Here is a 21,252-nt window from a genome sequence, read left to right as displayed (position 1 = left end):
CTAATGATTGTAGGCCATTATATTAAAACAGAGTTTATCGACCATTGGAGTTGTTGGTGTAGATCAGATTTTAAATGAGCTGACGGAAAAAATTTTGGACGCTCAAAAACAATCGAAAAAAGGAATTAAAGCGCAAAAAGTAAGTTGAATTAGTTAGGTCAGGGCGAGCTGTACTCTGCTTATATCTTGAGATTCAGTAGAAGTCGCACTTTTTTTTTATAAATGATCATACTACTCAAACTTGGAACAGCAGTAATTTAAGTAATCTACCAAAATGAGTCCCCTTAAAGACATACTGAGATTATATCAATAGCTAATAAATTATATGTAAGTGAAATTTCTATATGTAAACATTGCCATGTTTCCGGAAAATTCCAATGTTTCCGGAAATTTCCATTCCTTTACAAACATGTTGGACTGAGGTAAGAATTTTTCATCTGTGGTGGAGATTCTGCCTGCTGCTCCGAATTAGATTTTCCTGGCAGTAATTCGTAAGGTAAATACCTGAGTACTATAGAACAATTTAAGACCTTCTGCAGAGCCACCTCTAAAATGTGTTATGCGAGTCAGTCTGTTATTAGGCAAAAGCCTGGTGAGGGCCCAGAACAAGAGGGACAATAAAATAAAATAAAAATCGTAACATAGAATGTCATGATATAACTCTTCTCGATATATGCAAACATTCAATAAGTACTTTCCTTTATGATACGCTGCTAATTTCAAAATGGTTCATTGTTTGTATAGCTATAGGTTGTACTGTAATTCAAAAAATGAGTAAACGGTACACAATTCGGATTAACAGGAATTATTTTATTACTAGTTGCGGTAAAACTCTCTTCTAGGTGATACAACACAATTATAGTAGGGGGGCTACCTTGAAATCCACTGAACGAGAGTGATCAAAATTTTAACCGTTGGAGTTCCACTTCGCACTCTCTTCATGAGATAGAAACAGACAGAAAGATTAATAAATCAATTTTAATTAAGGTCTTGAGTTAATTATTTTAGGCAACCGATTTCCAATGTGTTTGTTTATGTATTAAGATTGGTAAAAAATGTATTTCACTCGGTAAAAAGATGAGCAAAGGTTGGCCTTATGTGGGCTTTTAGACTATTACAAGAACAAAGAAACCATTATTTCAAAGTATGGATCATTTTGGATTGGGATCACTTTTTGCATTATTGAACAAACATTAAAATGATTTGCATGTGTCTATCTTGAACGAAAATGATGATGTAGTAATATTGATGACCAATTGAGACCGCTTCACTACATCTGATATGTGTTGGGCCTTCAGTTCTAGAGATAATAATAGGTCTTCCAAAAAATTTTTTAATGTCATTATTTCGGTTTCCCTCCAGATTTTTCTTGTATATATTGTTCATGAGGTAATACTAGGTTCTTCTCCTGGTACGGAACTTGACGCTACATAACTGATCGTACACATAATCAGCTGCATAGGAGGTGAGCTATGAAAATGTATGCGACTATTGATTGAGAATGGCCATTCATCTGATCGGTCTCTAATGCACTATAGTCCAATTTCCATTAGTAAAATCTACAATTGTTCCGCAAAAGAGGCAGTGAATTTTGAGTGCATATTTTTTTTCAAAATGGTGGGCATTTAAATACCTACTTCAAAACTAAATAGCTAAATATTTAAATGGCCTTTTGAAAAAAAAATGAAGCCCATGGTTATTTTTTTCTAATCTAGTTACCTGTGGATGAATGTAAAACATTTGATTTTGAAATTTGTCTTGAAAATTTAGGTAAAGGTATAGAGTGGGACATGCCATTATTTTTCTTTTTTTGTTCTATATCTCATTCCGTAAAAATTCAATATGGCGTCCATAAAAAATAAGAAAGGAGTAGTCTGTAGTTTCTACATTTGGTGTGTTATAGAAATTCGGATAGCAGATTCAGATTTTCCAAAAGAAAGTGCCCATCGAAGGTGGTAACTGGAACCGTCCATTTCTGACCATTTAAGCTAAAGTCCGTTTCAGATGTCCCTGCAGTAAAGGAATGTACCTGCAGCTATATTTCAGTAGCGCACCATTTTAACATACTTTAGGGTTTCAGTTAGGATCTAATACATTTCTATTAATAAATTTATGATATCTATATATACATTTTAATATTAATAATTTGTAATTTGTACTGTGCATGAGTAATTGTTTTACCCATTTGCACGCCCATGTACAGGGTGAGTCAACGATTGCGCGGAGTAACTTAATGCCTTGAAGATAAGATTTTTCAATAGAGTGCTTTTGTATTATGATATGGTTGAATATTCTTCACATTTTAAAAATATTTGGAAATATACAGGGTGCGCTCAAATGATACATTTTTTAAAATAGAACCCCCTGTAGTTGAATGCATTTTTGAATTCTACGTGTAATTGTACGTCTTCTTTATTGTATATGGTTAATATCCGAAAAGCTAGTAGTTTTAAAGATAATTCGATTTTTAATAAAAATTGGGCATTTGCAAGCGTCAGTATATATTTTCAAAATTATTTACTTAAATTTTGATTTCAGGTTTTATATCTTATCCAGGGTTAAGTAAAAGTCAAATAAATACATCTACTCTGAAACATTAAAAATATAGCTTACAGGGTGTTTTTTTGGTTGGTCCAAAGTTGCAAAACTTTATATTAAAAATCTCACTTTTTTTAAATGGAACACCCTTTATATTTTTCTGTCATCATTTACCTCCTCCAAAACCCTATACTTATATCTGATAGTTTTCGAAATATCTTGGTTTTCCCGAGGGTTTTCCTGGGTTTTATATTCTAATCTTAAATAAGTTATATGTAATTTACATAATAGTGAGGTGGACATGCAAAAAAAATTTATTTTAAGTCCACAAACTGGAGAATAAGTAAAAACCGAGGTAAAAACATTTGACTACAAACCAAATTTAATTTAACTCCTAATGTCATCCAGTCAATGATATTAGTTTCATGTTTTTTTCATATTCACCTCGTTATTATGTAAATTAGAATTTATTTCAGATTAAAATATAAAAAGTAGAAAAACCAAGATATTTGTTTATGTTTTTACTATCAAATTTATTCTCCAGTTTTTATAGACTTCAAATAAATTGTTTGAAAAATAAATTAATCGATATGATTTTAGCTTTGAACTAGGCAGATAAAAATTGCCTTTTATTTGCATGGCCACCTCACTATTATTACATATAACTTATTTAAGATTAGAATATAAAACCCAGGAAAACCAAGATATTTCGAAAACTCAGATATTGGTATAGGACATTATTACCAAAAGTTGAAGGTTTTTGGAGGAGCTAAAAGATGACAGAAAAATATACAGGGTGTTCCATGTGTATAAAAAAGTGAGATTTTTTTAATACGAAGTTTTGTAACTTTGGATCTAGAAAAAAACACCATGTAAGCTATTTTTTTAATGTTTTATAGTAGATGTATTTATTTGACTTTTACTTAACTCAGGATAAAAGATATAAAACCTGGAATCAAAATTTAAGCAATAATTTTGACAACAGCTTGCAAATGCCCAATTTTTCTTAAAATCGAATTATCTTTAAAACAACTAGCTTTTCGGATATTAACCATATAATAAAAAAGACGTACAATTACACGTAGAATTCAAAAATGCATTCAAATACAGGGGGTTCTATTTAAAAAAATGTACCATTTTGGCACCCTATTTTGTGGGCGTACCCTGTATAATTCCAAATATTTTTAAAATGTGGAGAATATTCAACTATATCATAATACAAAAGCACTCTATTGAAAAACCTTATCTTCAAGGCATTAAATTACTCCGCGCAATCATTGACTCACCCTGTACAGTTTAAATGTGTAAATAAAACCCTGATTAGCTATTGTCTAAGCGATCCTTTCAAACCCTTATTGCTATGGAACGTACTTTTCGTATTTTCCGCTTTTAAATACTGGTTTTCAAAAGAAAATTGCGTTGTCGCTTTTTAAATTTTTTCGCTATATGCACATTCCTTTACTGCACGGACATCTGAAACGGACTAGAGAAAATGAAAACGAAATTTGAAATTTTCAGTTTTGTTTTGTGAGCCGTCGGGGGCTACAAATAGTATACTATGCGATCAGAAATGAGTTGCTGTCAAGTCATCTTTGGAATTTTTGTTGACATGGGAAATCGTACTTAAGTTGAACTTCCAAAGGCGACTCGACAGCAACTAATTTTTGATCGCCCGTTATTAAGTAACAAGGGATTAAAAAGAGTTTTTGTTCCTGATAGCCGAGGGCTTTAATATTCTTAAGGGAACAAAAACTAGTTTAATCCAGTGTTGCTTATACAATTTCCAATACCTACATTGTTTTATTGAATTTAATCCCTAATTTTTGTGCATTAACAGGTAATTTTAATACCTAGGGATTAAAAAAATTTTAATCCCTCATTTTTGTTTTCTTGTAAACAATTCATGGAAAAATGGCTATAAATCCGTCGGTATTGGAATAAATAATTTATGTATCATCTCTAAGGGAACAAATATAAAACTGATCAATTATATACGGCAACTGGTTTCCTTATCATCGGCTAAGATGGCGCGGTACTTCTACTTTCTCTCTTCTCCTTAAAGAAATTGCGGGACAACACTTCGTAACGGAGCGCCTCTACTTAGATACCTGGTGTTCAATAAAGCTGGTAGTGTGCTAAAAAATTCCCCTGAGTGCTTCGTTGCATAGGATATCACAATTTTGAGGCCCTATCGGAAAAACTGTTATATCTGCAGGAATATTATATATTTTGAATATTCAAAAATGATCCAATTTGTTTTTTAAGATGTGTCACTTATTTTTTCACTTTAATTGTACTGGTCTAATCAATAATTTTGTTGCAGTGGAACACAGTATGCTTAAATCTGCCTTTTGATACATTAAAGACTACAGTTAACTGTACAGTAACCGAATCCATTGGCAAGAAACAACATTCGCCGGAATTAGGCGTAGCTTCGGCCGTCTACGAACGTCTATCCGAACTGGTCGGCGAACAAGCAAATGCATCAGATAGGCGTGCGATGGCGAGCGAAGCGAAACGAAGGGAAACGTTTAATCAATGGCCACATATGGATTACAAGTACGTATAAAATTGTTTGTTTCCAGTGTCACCAAATGTATAACACTTCAATTCAGGTGGGCTCTGCCTGACCAAATGGCACAAGCCGGATTTTATCACCTTCCGAACGCGGCGGGAGACGATCGCGCGATGTGCTTTACGTGTTCTCTGTGCTTGGTATGCTGGGAGCGGACGGACGAACCTTGGAGCGAACACGAACGTCACTCTCCAACCTGCCCGTTCATCATGGGCGAATATACGCAAAACGTCCCGGTTTCTGTGACGTTCGCGACGAACCCTGCGATCGACGCTACTTATAGAGGAGTGGCGGTGCAAACAATCGGAACCAGTTCAGTATCACATTTGATTGCAACTGCTAACAAAGAGGGGCTCATTTCAGTATTTGATGTCTCGGGAAAATTGAAACGAACTCACTCCTTCTTTGTTACTCAGTTTGATTCTCACATATTGGATAAATTAACGCAAGACTTTGGTGTTCCTGGTACCTGGAGTGATATCGATGAAGGTATGTACAAAGTATGTAGCATATAGGGTTGGAGAGGTGATTTCCTAGGTAAAAACAAGTTTTGAGAACAATGGGTCAGGTAAGTAGGTACTAAGATTCTGAGAAAGGCCGAAACACACTCATCTTTGGTGCATGACCTTGTAGACAAATTCAATGTTAAGACAAAATATGTGTAAATCATTGAATCCCAACTCATAGATTCTAAACCGAATAGTTTTAATTATCATAATCTCACCCCCGAGATATGTAACTCGCCCTCGTTCGGGGATTCGAGCCTTCAGTTGAATGTTGATCACGGAATTAGGTGTCTTAGTTCATTTAGTTACAGTTTTTTGCCTCCCCTGACCTCCTCATTCACGGAGAAAATCTTAGTTACAAACATCAGGTCAGTAACACATGTCTGACGAATCGGTTATTTCCCCATATTAAAAGAATGAGCAAAATTTATATGAATATCACTTCTGGTCAAGACCGTGTAATCAAAACATAAACATAAATTAAGTAAACTTTACACCAAAAACGTAAATGATTTCAACCAAAGGTTAACCGTATCAAATATGTGACTGCATTACAGGTAAAATAAGACAATTTCAAAAACAAAGATTGAAACTCACCAAAAATATAAAATGCTGTATACAAAACACAAATTCGTTATAAAGACATGCAAAGATTAATACCTTCATTAAATAACACAAAAATAATAACAAACATTTACGGATCGATGAAAAAAAATTGAAAGAATGTAAAAATCTTTTTAAAATTCTTTTGTTTTGTTTGAATCATTTGAACCTTTTTTAAAAATTTATTGAAATCTTTTTGAAATGTCTACATTTTTTTGAATCACTTAAATCTTTTTTTAATATCACCCCTTGTGTGTTACATTTTTTGAAAAAAGAGCTAATATGCTATCTGAGGGTAGGCTATTCTAAAATTGAAAATTTTGAGATTTTCTGTGAGGGATTTTCCATTTTAAGTTTGATCCAAAAAGAGACACCTATATGACTTTTTTGACAGCACTAACAATTATATATTCTCCGAAAAAAGTGCTCATAGAACCTTTTAAGCTAGGGAAAATGAAAACGAAATTAGACATTTTCACTTTTTCGGTGATATCTCAATTATTTTCAACAATTTCAAATGCGTTTTTTAATCACAAAAAGGGGCAACTTTTGTCCCCGTTTAACCTACACTGTATCTCTCACTGTTATGGAGATCCAAATGGTAAGCCAAGATTTGAACCACCCTGTACATACCTAGCGCATCCAAGCGTAAGTCCCTATTTTTTTAACTTTGGTTCAAACTTTGCACAGTTGACTTATATGCCACAAGTAGTAAGTCTATTGAAAATGGGTCAAATCCAATGACCCCATTGGGTCACGCCTCTTTGTCTCTGGCAAACGCTTGAACCTATTCGGTTCAAACTTTGCACCCCATTAAATCCACTGAACTATACTTATACTGGAATGCGCAATGGCGGTCTCTGCCATAGAAGCGTAGCGCGCCGAGAGAGATAGTGCAAGGGGGATTTCTGTCACTGTCACTCATTGGGCAACTGATCATTAATATAAATTCAAAACATATCAAATAGACTGCTCTATGCATGCGCGAGAGTAGGACAGAGATCCCCCTATCCGGATCGCTCTTATTGACGGAGCGCGTGTTTCAGTATAATTATAGTTCAGTGGTCAAATCCAATGACCCTGTAGGGTCACACCAAGGTGCTCTGCCGCTTTTTTAGATGATCTTTAGGGGTTTATTTGAAAGTTTCTTTAATACTGTTATTTCTTTTATAGTTAAGTGCCCTGCAGAGAAACAAATCACCGCTCTCACAATCGTTGGCGAAAAGTGTCAAACAAAATCTAATTCAACTGCAAAAAATGGAATTAGGCCGACAATCATCTGTGGACTGAGTGTAAGGTGCCATTCCTCATCGAAAAATATTCATCATAAATCTTCTTTTGTGGAAACTCTCAATGATCAAAACAAAAGTGATCAGTCGTCGATAAACATAATGGAAATCGATGAATTACCAGCTTCATCTGAAATGTGTTCATTATACCTTGTCGTATACGACTTCCAATACACCAAAGAACCCCAAGAAACTAAAAAAGATTCCGTACTAAAAGGCGACGAATTGTCGAATAAACGCAATGACATAACCCCCTCCCAAGATTACAAAGACTACATATCAATTTCAATGTTGGACGACACAGATGGTAGTATAAACGATACAAATATGGACGTGGCGTCTAGTCATTCGGACGACTGCATGTTTTTCTCGGATGTCGAAGTGAAAGCGTATACCATTTTGAAACAGCAAATGTCCATGTATCAAAATTTGATACCGGGAGAGAGCGACGAAATTTTTTTGCCACCGTCGATTGCGCCTACTAAACAGCACTCTTTGCGACGGGTCGTATTGCCAGACGTTACCGAAACGGATGCGGCCCAGGCGACGTCTTTAATTCTACCACCTGACTATTCGTTTATGAATGGCCAGCTCAGCAGCAGCCCCGTAGAAACAGCAACAGTGAATGAGAAAAGCATCTCCGACCACATAGCCGAATTAAAAAATAGTAAGGCGAACAAGAAACTCAATTACTCTCGCGCCGAGCAGTGTATATCCTTACCGAAGCCGTATAAAAATCGTAGAGACTTAGAGGTAACGGATATTGTTCCGACGCCTGACGGCGGACACATTTTAGTGGTATTAGGTGGCAGTTTTCACTCACTGAATAGTGTTCTTTTGATGTACTCTTTAAATTTTTCGCATAAGATGGTCAAAGTTAACGAGGAGCCTGTGTTGGTGCGCGAGCTGAACAGTTTCGAAAAACCTGTTGAAGTTTCGTTGCTGCCTGTTTTGGAACATTTGAATGAGTCGATGGAATTTAAACATGAAAGTTGCGCGTGCGAGGGTAGTGCGGTCCTGGTGTGTGAAGATGGAGCAGTGCGGATTATTGACCTGTCTACTCTAAAAACTGTTAGCGTTGCAAGATTGGAAGGAACTAAGTTCATTTCGGCGGTATACTGTAACAGTAAGTATAAGATGAAATTATATCTATTGAACATCTATGTACAATGTGCAGAGTTCATTTGGTACATTTCTGCCTTGAGATTATTTTACAGATATTTTGCTCGTATTATCAAGTTAATGAATGGAAGGGGTGAACAAGTACCCAGAAAAGTTAAAAAAAATTCAGAAAAATTATAAATACTAAATTTTAATACAAGCAATAAACTAAAATTCTTTGTTTAGATTTGATTCTCATCAATAAGAACAATACATTAGTATGATCATGCAAATGGTTCTCATAGGTCTATTCTTTTAGGAATATTAAAATTATTATGCAAATTCCTTAAAATAATCAACCACTACTCCATACAAATTAAAAAATTTAAAATAACTTACAGTAATTGACATGGATGAGATTCCTTTCAGGTTACAATTTGGTCGTATCTCCCCCTGTGAAATGCTGCTCCTTTTAGAAATATGGAAACAGACCGCTTCAATGGTACAGTTGACTGATGAATGCAAAACAAAAATGTTCCTATGTACCTATTACGAATCCGAGCAAACCGATTTCAATTTCGCGAGATTGTGATTATGTGAGGGAATAAAATGCCAATGTTCCGCTGTGTTGATATCAATTTTGCTCAATTTATTAACTATAATAGGTCTGGTTGCGGGTAAATGCACCATGTCTTTAAATTCCCTCCCATATGCTGTTGTATACAAAATTTGATTTATCGCACAAGGCACTGTGCTACAGTACTTGATTAAGGTAGCAGATTCGTCTGCCATTTTGGAGCCCAATGACAGTTCAAATCTGTGCACAAAAAACTGGTTAAGGTGTAAGATCTTACTTTTATGCATTAATAAACGTTAAAAACCATAGTTTTTAAATCCTGTGGTGCTTTGGCACTTGTCCCAGATTTCGGTAGCTGGCCCGGGGTATTTCGGTAGTCCGTCATGTTAAATGCTGGTCCCACTACTTTGACTACCATCAATAATTACTGAAGAAAAATTTGTTATTGGTTTTGGGATTCAAACCAATCATACCTGAAATAGAAACCTAGGGTGTAACCATCAGTTACCTGTTCCAAGACCGAAACTAGACGGGCAGTTTTTCGCCCGCGGAAACAACGCAAGCGTAATTTCCGCTACCATTGCAACTACACGGGAGCGGTATTACTTCTGCGAAAAGTGATAGTCTCTCACATGTATCGCTGCCAAATAAACGATAGTGACAGTTGTTTTACAGCGGAAAAACGCGCGCGGTTGCGCTCAATAGTGTATTCCATATAAGCGTGTGTATCTCATTCCAGCGTATGAAACGCTGGATTGATTACGCTGCGAAAAAACACCCGTCTAGTTTCGCACTTAGCCACCATAGGCTCATATTATTGCAAATTATCGCCAGGTAGAAATACCGAAACGGGCCTTCTTCTCTGAACGCGACGACCTCACTAGCCTTTTAAACGAATAGTAAACCTGCATTTTTGTCACCTGTTCGGCTTTAAGCAAAATGGATACGTTTCTTGTTATCGCCAGACATACTTTCGTTCACGTTCGCTATGAAGCGGTACATGTGTAAATTTTCCCATGCTGAATCCTGTGCACATAAACTGCACAAATTGACTTGTGAACTGCATTACCATCTCTGTATGTGAAATTGAGTACTGTTGAAATATTTAGTGTTCCATTGCTATAATTTTGCTTTGTCTGAATACTGTAGCTCAGGATGATTACACAATGGTTGTGGATAGCACTACACTATTATTGGCTCCTTTTCCTACATACAATGCATGCTGTCTACTTCCACTGTTTAAAGTATTCAAAGAGCAGTGCCATTTTGTGATCCAGGTAGATAATCAAAGACTGGTATTCAAGCTCGTGCCTTTTCACGCTCCCCCCTGAACGGTATGGGGATTGTTTGAAATGGCTTGGTGTAAGGATCCCGTGCGTATCGATATTTTTAGCACGATTGTATAACTAAACCCTCACAGTATTTATTGATTTAAAGGTATACCTAATTCTGGTAACATATCGATTTTGATGTTTGTGGGATGTGACGCTTTATCTGAGCATAACGTTCCCAATTTTTCTTGTCATACATCTACCCAAATTAAGTTTTGTATATACGAATACTACATTATTTATTTACCATATATTTATAGAAGCAAAAAAGGTAAGATTTATGTGAATTAATAACCGAAGAAACAATTCGAGGAGTCGGTGAATAAATATCATCAAACAGTGGCGTACTGTCGTGGAGGTACCATTTTCACCCCTATAAATCGTGAAATATCACATCCTCCTGTATGAAAAATGCCCCAATCAAAACGGTAATTATGTTGTAAAATAACCGAAGATGTACCTATGTAACTTTTGGCAATACATTACTTCCATTTTTATGCCCCATTGGAAGTTGAAAAAAAACACCCCTTATGTAGTGGACCATTTCTTGAGTCAATGATTGCGCGGAGTGAGTTAATGCCTTCAAAATAAGATTTTTTGATAGAGTGCTTTTGTATTATGATATGGTTGAATATTCTCCACATTTTAAAAATACTTGGAATTATACAGGGTGCGCCCACAAAGTAGGGCGCCAAAATGGTACATTTTTTTAAATAGAACCCGCTGTATTTTGAATTCTACGTGTAATTGTACGTCTTTTTTATTCTACGGTTAATATCCGAAAAGCTAGTAGTTTCAAAGATAATTCGATTTTTAAGAAAAATTAGGCATTTGCAAGCGTCAGTATATTGTCAAAATTATTACTTAAATTTTGATTCCAGGTTCTATATCTTTTATATTCGTTCAAAGCTAAAATTATATTTGTTAATTCATTTTTCTAATAATTCATTTAAGGCTATAAAAACTGGAGAATAAATTTGATAGTAAAAACATGAACATCTTGGTTTTTCTACTTTTTATATTTTAATCTGAAATAAGTTCTAATTTACATAAATAACGAGGTGAATATGAAAAAAAAATGAAACTAATATCACTGGCTGGATGGCATTAGGAGTTAAATTAAATTTGCTTTGTATTCAAATGTTTTTACTTATTCTCCAGTTTTTGGACTTAAAATAAATTGTTTGAAAAATAAATTAATCGATATGATTTTCGTTTTGGGCGAAATAGATAGAAATTGCCTTTTTTTGCATTGCCACCTCACCATTATGTAAATTACATACAGGGTGGTGCCTAGCGCAACGCAGCATGGGGATTTCAATGGTAATTTCTTTATAGTCAATTACTAGCTCCCCTAATTATTTTAGAGCAAAAGTCTAAATAGGTTTTTAGAGAAAAAAATACTGCATCTGTTCATACTTTAAGTTATAATTTTCCATTTTTCAAAACCGTAGAATAAGTGGATTGATAAAGACACTAAACCTTCCCCATACTTCTTTTAATTATTTCAGGTATTAGATTAAAGGCATTAGGTGACAGCGACTATAGTTTCGACCCGAAGGTCATTATCAAGCTGAAATATTATAATTTGAAACAATATTCGGGTCGAAACTGTCACCTAATGCCTTTAATCTAATACCTGAAATAATTAAAAGAAATACTTCTTATACCATACGGGGAAGGTTTAGTGTCTTTATCAATCCACTTAGTCAATATCACCCCGTTTTGAGTTGTTATAAGATGGATAGCTACCAATTAAAACCGTAGAAATCGACAAAATAAAAAATTACATTACAGTGATGCTTTGGAATCTTTTAACAAACTACAAGCGCATCGCCTCTAAGTTATCGTTGTTTGACGTCGAACGATTTTCATATTTAATTCTGTTTCAACTAACCGACGCAATAAAAGGCATCTTAGGGTAACGTTTTTTTAGAGAATGTATGCTGCATCTGCATCAGATACTATTTGTTTATCATTTTCCTTACACTTTTGCTCTAAAATAATTAGGGGAGCTAGTAATTGACTACAAAGAAATTACCATTGAAATCCCTATGCTGCGTCGCGCTAGGCGTCACCCGGTATACCTAACTTATTTAAGATTAGAATACCAGGAAAACCAAGATATTTCGAAAACTATCAGAGATAGGTATAGGACATTATTATCAAAAGTTGAAGGTTTTTGGAGGAGCTAAATGATGACAGAAAAATATACAGGGTGTTCCATTTAAAAAAGTGAGATTTTTTAATATGAAGTTTTGCAACTTTGGAGCTACCAAAAAAACACCCTGTAAGCTATATTTTTAATGTCTCATAGTAGATGTATTCATTTGACCAGGATAAAAGATATAAAACCTGGAATCAAAATTTAAGTAATAATTTTGACAATATATACTGAGGCTTGCAAATGCCCAATTTTTCTTAAAAATCGAATTTTCTTTAAAACTACTAGCTTTTCGGATATTAACCATATAATAAAAAAAACGTACAATTACACGTAGAATTCAAAAATGCATTCAAATACAGGGGGTTCTATTTTAAAAAATGTACCATTTTGGCGCCCTACTTTGAGGGCGCACCCTGTATAATTCTAAATATTTTTAAAATGTGGAGAATATTCAACCATATCATAATACAAAAGCACTCTATCGAAAAATCTTATCTTCAAGGCATTACGTTACTCCGCGCAATCATAGACTCACCCGGTACAGAAAAAGCGAGAGAAAAACTCAGTGTTTATCAAAAGACCTGCTGGTACCAAAACTGTAAATGCAAGTTTCCTTTATAAATTGAAAAAAAAACCATTTGAAACATCAAAATAAATTCAGATATTGACGGATAAAATCAAGTGACATAGTATAAGAAATCTGCGTGGAGCGTACCTATAAGGTTTACTCTCGGGTTTACTTTATTACTGTATTAGTTGAATTTTCTACCTTCATCCTGTAGAGAAATTGAGGGACACGTCGATTAGTATTTTCACTTCCCTGTTTTGTTTATTGAACATTGCGTATAGACATGTACAAAATTTAATTTTATCATAGTACATGCCACGCACAAAGACACCAATATAATCCTTTGTTTTCCTTAATGTTTTCAAAATTACTTATTCATTGCTATGATATTTCTAATCTTAAAATTTGTCTTCAGGTTTAGAACGCTTATGCGCATCAACAAGCTCTGGTTCCCTACACTTCTATGCCTTAAACGACGTGGATAACGACTCGGTCGAAGATCAGGAGGATGAAGATTTATTTAGCGCTTCTATGGAGCAACCTCCTAAAGTGCAACTGTCGGACATAACCGAAGCCAATGAGAATCGTTATTTCTACGAACCAGTACAAAGGATCAACATATCCGACTTAAAACATTTGCAAACTTTGTGCGAATTTGAGCCTCTCAAAGTTGGCTATTGCGCAGTCGTGCCTCCATGCTGGAGCGAAATGCAACAGGCGCAGAGGCAACGGAGACATCCGTATTTGCAAGTGAATAGTGAGCAACATACAAAAATGTTTCGTTTGCAAACCGACACTACGACGTGGGACGAACACATTTTTGAATTGACTCTGCCCTCGCCCGCGTGTATTGGTCACGTGGACGTACATTTCTCCCTGCACACTTCTTCGGCATCGCCGCACGTAGAAATTACGCTTTTAAAGCAAAATACTTACAGCATAGGTCACAAGCGAGATTTTAAATTTTCCGTAGACGATTCGGTTACTTGTGATTCCTTGCAGTGGGTGGACAATCCGGTAACGTCTCACGAATATTTGCAATCGCAAAATGTGGATATTCTAGCCGGGCCTGTGGATATAGTTTCGTGTCTCGATTTAACCGAACAATCAGGATGTGTTACTCTAACTAGTCCAAAATTATTCAAGTCGCGCATTCGAACTTTGTTGCTTCACATAAAATCTGTGTGTTCTAAAGAAAATAGTAAATCAAAACTACCGAATTTGAAATGTAAAAGAAGTGAAAGTCGAACTCCGGGTGTCACTTTGGACAAATATTCCCAGACGGGAACTCATAAAACCGAATTTTATATGGGCTGTGATTGTTTACATGAAGTTAGCATAACTATACATAGCATTAAGCATACCGATATACCTCACGAACGAAACCAACGTGCGTCGATGTTAGAATCCAATATTTTTGTTCAGTCACTTTGTTTGACCGCCTCGCTACAGCCGAGTCTCGAACAACAGAACATCACCTTAGATATTTTAATATGGGTAGCTGCTATACGTCTCACTCGCAATCGAAGTAATAATGGGCAAGCTCCTAATCAGCAACTGGAATTTTTGAAAATCATTGAAGCAAATCTAACGGCTTTGCTTCGTTTTTGTTTGCTACTCGCAAATAGAAGTATGGCTCATAAATGCGTTAAACTTATGATTCTGTGCAGCAAGTAAGTATATCTTTATTCTTTAAAATACAATACGAAGCTTATGAATCATTGTAATACCACACAATTAGCTATGCAACAGTGGTGACGCTTTTATGTCAGGTAAGGGAAGTTTCTAAATTGCTTTAATATTCACAAATATACATTGGACATTGTTAAAAGTCAACACATCCCATATAACCAACCCATTCTCTTATTTTGCATTTAGATTTGGGATCTCTGGTAACTAATGTTTAATAATAATAATAATATCACACTTCTACAAGGCGAAGTTCAGTTCGGCGGAGACTACCGCCGTCTGTTCTTCCGCTTTACTTAGCTAGTTGAAATAAAGATTATATTTGTGCTCTTGAAAGAGGTTCTGACAAGAACTGTAGATTTTGATTGAGTGTCTGTAACTGATGTTACAATAACTTCTTCTACTCCATCTTAATCTTCATACGTCTTAACTAAATTGGGAGTGGTTCCGGTTATGTAATTATATAAATAAATGTGATCCTTTTAGCTGTCGGTAATCCTCTTCTGGCCTCTTAAGGAAAATAGTAAGTCAATAATCTTTATTAAAGTATGAAACCTGTAAAGCAAATAGTTAAACGACATTCATTTGTAAAAACTCACTTCGTATTGATAGGAAATATTCAACTTTATTGATAAATGAAATAAACACACTGTATAATGAACAACCGTCAGGTGTGAAGAGAAAATTCATTGTATTTTTATGAACACTGTACAATAAAAAAACATATCCAACTGCAATACGTTAATATGTTAAGATCTTTCAGGCGTGAGTCTAAATTCTATTGGTACTTGATGTCCATCAACATTAACTTGATGTAAAATTGCAAGTAAGTGGTTAAATCGTCTTTACAAGTAAATAGCGCTTGAGCATAAAATTCTCTTCAGTAGTTTGTAATACATCAATACATTACGACGCTAGTTCAATTCTATAACTAAGCTATTAACAACAAACGGTAAAACGACGGGAAAAGGCAATATTACAGCGCGATAGATTTGTGCATCAGGAATTCTAGATGCGTCTCGGTACTGCTTTAAATCAGAATAAAATTGGTTCTCCCTCCAGCTGTGATCTGCACGGACCGGCTATAGAATCCCAGGTGAGACCGTTACTTTGATTTGGAGTTGCAATTGGTCCCCCAACTGCGCTCTACACAGCTCGCCCTTAGCGTAATTTCTTTCTTCGGGATCCATCCAGTGGAGGGTTCATCTTGAAAAACGCACTACGCGCTCTACGAAAACGACCAGCGCAGATTTGGCTCTGCGTACAGTCGCTTAACGAACGCGCCTCTCCCTCTATTTTCACTCATATTTATTGGTTCCCCGTTTCTATCTGTCGACCTCTTTTACACCTTATCTTACGGCAATGAATTATAGAAATACATACTCCGGGCTTTTTGCTTCTTTTCACGGCTAAAATACACCAAAATCGCAAATTAAAAAAACGTAAATAAAAATCAGCCGTCACTGTTCCATATTTGCGCACCGAAGCTGCGCGAGTTGCAGCTTTTACATAAAATTACGGCGAACTGCGATTTTTGGTAGTATCCCTTTTCGGGGTAATAGCCCGCGACCAAGCTTGCAGTCTATCTTATATTGGACCATCAACTGGATTCACTTCGGGGTTCACTTTTTGCTTTTACTAAATAAAGATCGCGAGTCCTTTTACCTCTTATTTTACACCATGATTTTAGCTAAAAAAAAAGGGTGAAAATTTATTTGTTTTGTTTTATCACTCAATAGCATTTGTTTCTTAATTTTTTTGTCACATCAAAGCCAACTAATTATTAAAAATGTTGCAATTGTTGCACACATTTTCGTGTTGTTCCACCTGCTACAAAAACGTTTGAATTAACGTGGGGATGTAATTACAAACTTGTCTTATTTTCCAAGAAAAAATCCAATGTTGAAAGAAAAAATGAGTTTTCCATTCAAAAGAATTAAGTTTTCTGATTTTGAAAATTGGGAAATATGACACGAAATTTGGAATATTGTTCTGTATTAGGTAAGACATCAAATACAGAAAATAATGGATTCATCCTGTTTGCCATATGAAGGCAATTTATATTGTGAAATATTATCTTTTCAAAAATTTCACAAAACTTAATTGTTTCAAAAATTATTTGATGTAGGAATAAGGTATAAAATTTTCTCTACGTTTGTTTCTGAGATAACAGGATGGAAACGAAGTTGAACTTTTTGGGGTGTTATCGCGTATCATGCTACCCATGTTAAGATAGAAAAAAGATAAAAACTGTTTATTTTACATATTTTTACGTAGAATCCAGTGGCGTAGTAAAAAAAATATTTAAACCACCTTTCCCAAGATTTGTATTGATTTCTTTTTCATTCTTTTTACATTACATTACATTGATGTATTCCCAACCTATATTTTTTAGCTATGAACCAAAAATAAAAATCTAATCTTGACAGTTTTTAAATGGTAGGCCATGGTTCATGGAAATTTGGTTTTGTGTATTGTACCCATGGTAACTAAGGCAGCCAATACCAATCAATAAAAATGGGTGACAGTCATTTCAGAAACTGGAAAAAAATAATGTAAGATAATTAAATTTAAAAAAATATAGATTGGGATACATCAATGTAATCAGGAAAAATAATGGAAAAACATTGACGTTAAGATATACAGGGCATTGCATTTAAAAAATACGAACTTTGGGTAAAAACTCATAAAAGGTTTTTGACTACGCCACTGGATTCTACATAAAAATATCTAAAATAGGCAGTTTTTACCTTTTTTCTATCGTACATGGATGGTAAGATACGATAACATCCCAAAAAGCCAAACTATTCGATTTCACCCTATATCTCAGAAACAAACGTAGTTATAGATTGATTCTGTTTGTGGTATTAAAAAAAAACAGCAAGTCTCTATCTTTAAAAACAACTGAGATATACTGCAGTCTCAACCAAAATAGGTCACATGGTACAAAGTGCATACTTATTATACTCTCAACTTCATTTTATTCAACAAACTGAGCCCCTTCGAATATAATATTGCGATTATTATTTTAGTAAATATCTTAATAGTCTATACTGGTCCAAATAAATGCACATAAATGAAATAGAACCTTCTCCAGTGAAAGGTTTTAAATAAATTAAATTTAAAATAAATGGTAACAACAGAAGAGAATTACCCTTACGAAATGCATCTTTCTTATTGTTCTAAATCTAAGGTATTTCAGTTATGTGAGCGGAACCTTCAAGAATATAATATTCTTTTGGGTGTTTGAAGACATGTCTGATTTACTTGAGTATGCCTCACCACTGATGTATAGCCTGTTTACATTCCATCGTGCCCTAACATAGAATTACACTTTACTATTTGTGTTTATAGCGGCGCTAAGGATATTAGTGAGCAAATAGGGAAACGTTTCGATTTGTCAGTTCTGAACGTTCTCATGAATATTTTGGATTCCGTGGACCAAGTCAATTCGGCAGCAAGTCTTCAGTGGCTCGTTAATTTATTATTGAAGGTCATGCAGCCGGATCAAATGGCCAACGTTGCTGCAAAGTGTATATCTCTCCTAGGAAATGTCTCGCACGAATTAAATCGACGCACCAATCCCTATCACTTATTATTACGTAGTCGGTACGGTCTATTCGGAACGCCACTGGAACCAGAGTTATTCGATATCGAGCCGCCTCCCCCGATAAAACCGTCAAGTATTGCGGTTACTTATGCAACCGTCGTCGCCGGTGAAAATGTGACACAACCATTTGATTTTCACACCAATTACGCCTTTAATAAGGAAACTTTAGATCCCAAAGAAGTATTATCGGTGACAAAAGGTGATGGTAAAATAAAATTGAAGAACATAGCACCCTCAAAGTTAGTGAGAGGACTGTTAGAAACGGAACCTTTGCACTTCACCTGCGCGTCAGCTAGTGAGGGTACGCGTATAGAGCGCGCTGATGTGAGTGGGTCAAGTTTTGTTAACAACCTAATACCAATAACGGTATCAGTACCCCAAACTCAAACCACTGGTACTAAAAAAGTGGAGGGGGAGCATCACTATCCCGATTTTACTGAAGTGTACCAGAATCACGTGGGTAAAAGTGTTGGAAACGGACAAGGCAGTAGCAATAACAGTTACACTTCGCTAATGGACGGGGCGTATCAAGTTATTTTCCAAACAGATAACGTCAAAACTGAGGATTTTTCCAAATTAAGTAAGTATTTTCTGTGTATTTGCGTAACGCTACATTTACAACCACCTTTCAGTTGCCGATTCGTTGGAAATATCTGTCGATTCTGATAGTGGGAGTATGCACTCGGAGCCGCAGAGCAAGTCGGCGTTTACCGCTGATAAGATTTTGTCACCGAATCAGTCGTTACCATGGCAACAGCTCCTGGTGGCTCCACCTCAACAGGTGATCGTTGTGGAACGAATGCATTCAGGAGCTCGCCGTTTTGTCACTCTTGACTTTGGTCAGCCTGTGCTGCTTACGGATGTTCTCATACCTGCTTGCCACGAGTTGGTTTCCATCAGTCTGGATTTGTGGATCAAAAGTGAGGATGTGGATGCGACTAGACTTGTCACGGCTTCAGATATTAGTACGAGAAATTTGGTTTTTAACGATCTACAACCTCCACCGCTGTGCCGTTATCTAAAGGTAAATGGGTCCATAATCCATATGTATGGAATAAATTCATTTTCAGCGTTATTATGTACTATTGGAAAAAAACCGAAACCGGTCAATTTGTATTCTTAATTTGAAAGTTCATAGTATGATAATATTACCCCCTCTAGCGCCCCCTCGAAAATTTTAAAGTAAAGTGTGGCACCTTGTTTGAAAGGGAGTTTAATTCAGCAATGTACATTCACAGGTCACTTCTAAGTAATGTTCATATTATTTTTGTAGATTACTGCAGTTGGCAGGTACGGCATGACGACGACCAGGTGCCGGATACCTGTGGGCTACTTCTATGGGCATCTAATTGTACTACCGGAAGAAGTATCGTATGACCAAATGCATTCTTCTGTGGCGATTACCACTGATTTAGAAAATCAGTTGAATGTTTTATCTATGTTGCTAGAAGATGTTAATTGTCGATACAGTTTGGCCTGCTCGAAATTAAAGGAGTTGCTGCATCCGTTCTTAACGTCTAGCATTACAAACGCGTCGCATTTATCGGCGTATATGAATATCATGAAGGAAAGTGTGTCAAATATGACAACTTGCGAAAATGCTAAAGTCTTCACCGCATATCAGGTACGGAGCAAATTTTGTTACTATAATTTTGGACTTAGTTCTGATTATAGGAAGCGATAACGTATCAGCGGCAGTTAAACACTGTGAGAAACGTTATGCGTCGAATTGAGTGTGGATTAAATACTTCTGAGGCGCCAATCGACACCCTGTCTGATGTCTGCGTGGACAAGCTACGATGCATCGTGGAATCATTGTTGGATGCACTACTCTCCATTGATACCATGTCTGTTATTAACCTGGAATCATGCCACAAGCTGTTTCAAGGGCTTTGTGTGTCGCAAGGATCGAGAATTCAATTTTTGACAGCAACTGTATTAGTACGATCTTGCGGCAAACAGCCATATTGGGGAACTTTTCTCGCAGAAACGCTCAGAGAGATGTATTCCTCTTCGTATAATTCAAAATTTCCACAAGACCGCGTGTTTGTTTTGTTGGCGTTTTTGGGACGAAAAAGCTTAGATCGTAGTTCAGTTCTCGACGCGACGTTAAAAGTGATCGCTCAAGTCTTGCAGCCGTTGGCGCTCAATCGACAGTCATTACTTGCAGTCTCCATTGATTTGCCTCTACTAGGTTGGCTACTTTTGTTTCTATCATTACAACTCGACATCAGTAAGGTGTCACTGCAGAATGCCACACGCTGGGATTGGGTCACGGGTGAAATGGCCGGCAAAAGCATCGAAAATATGGGTTCCTACAAAAAAAAGTTACAAAAGAGGGTCCTGTATTATAAACAGCAGGCGGAGAATCTTGATTGGACTCACAAAGTTGTGCAAACATCTACTCAGGTACAGGTTTGTATTGTTTTTATTTTTGTGTGTGTCAATAGTGAAGGCTGGTTGTTTGCATGGATCACTTTTTAGTGCAATGTTTTCTTATTACTGTCTTAATTTTACCAGATTTTTATACTAAAATTCGCCGAATGGCTTACTATGTTGGACATAGGAATACGTACCCTTCTAACAAAATTTTAATTCGACAATGCAATTCACGACAAACCCAAAAATTACTATGAAGGTTACAAAGGTAAACCATCAACCATATTACACTGATTTATCCAAGATTATCATATCGCTG

At 35.9% G+C, this 21,252-nt stretch overlaps 1 protein-coding gene across 1 annotated transcript in view; it reads left to right on the top strand.

Moving 5' to 3' along the window:
• LOC116171215 (baculoviral IAP repeat-containing protein 6) overlaps nucleotides 1-21,252 on the top strand; it is a gene marked incomplete in the record, with an annotated part of 74,340 nt that overhangs the window by 532 nt on the left and 52,556 nt on the right. The window contains 9 exon segments of the mRNA XM_031487936.1: nucleotides 14-139; nucleotides 4,862-5,097; nucleotides 5,154-5,602; nucleotides 7,396-8,637; nucleotides 13,671-14,928; nucleotides 18,299-19,134; nucleotides 19,187-19,578; nucleotides 19,828-20,178; nucleotides 20,229-20,969. Coding sequence (XP_031343796.1) covers nucleotides 14-139; nucleotides 4,862-5,097; nucleotides 5,154-5,602; nucleotides 7,396-8,637; nucleotides 13,671-14,928; nucleotides 18,299-19,134; nucleotides 19,187-19,578; nucleotides 19,828-20,178; nucleotides 20,229-20,969 — 5,631 coding nt within the window.

The sequence above is a fragment of the Photinus pyralis genome, unplaced genomic scaffold (assembly GCF_008802855.1).
Source record: "Photinus pyralis isolate 1611_PpyrPB1 unplaced genomic scaffold, Ppyr1.3 Ppyr1.4_LG1, whole genome shotgun sequence".
NCBI lineage: Eukaryota > Metazoa > Arthropoda > Insecta > Coleoptera > Lampyridae > Photinus > Photinus pyralis.
This window is presented reverse-complemented; position numbering and strand designations above follow the sequence as displayed.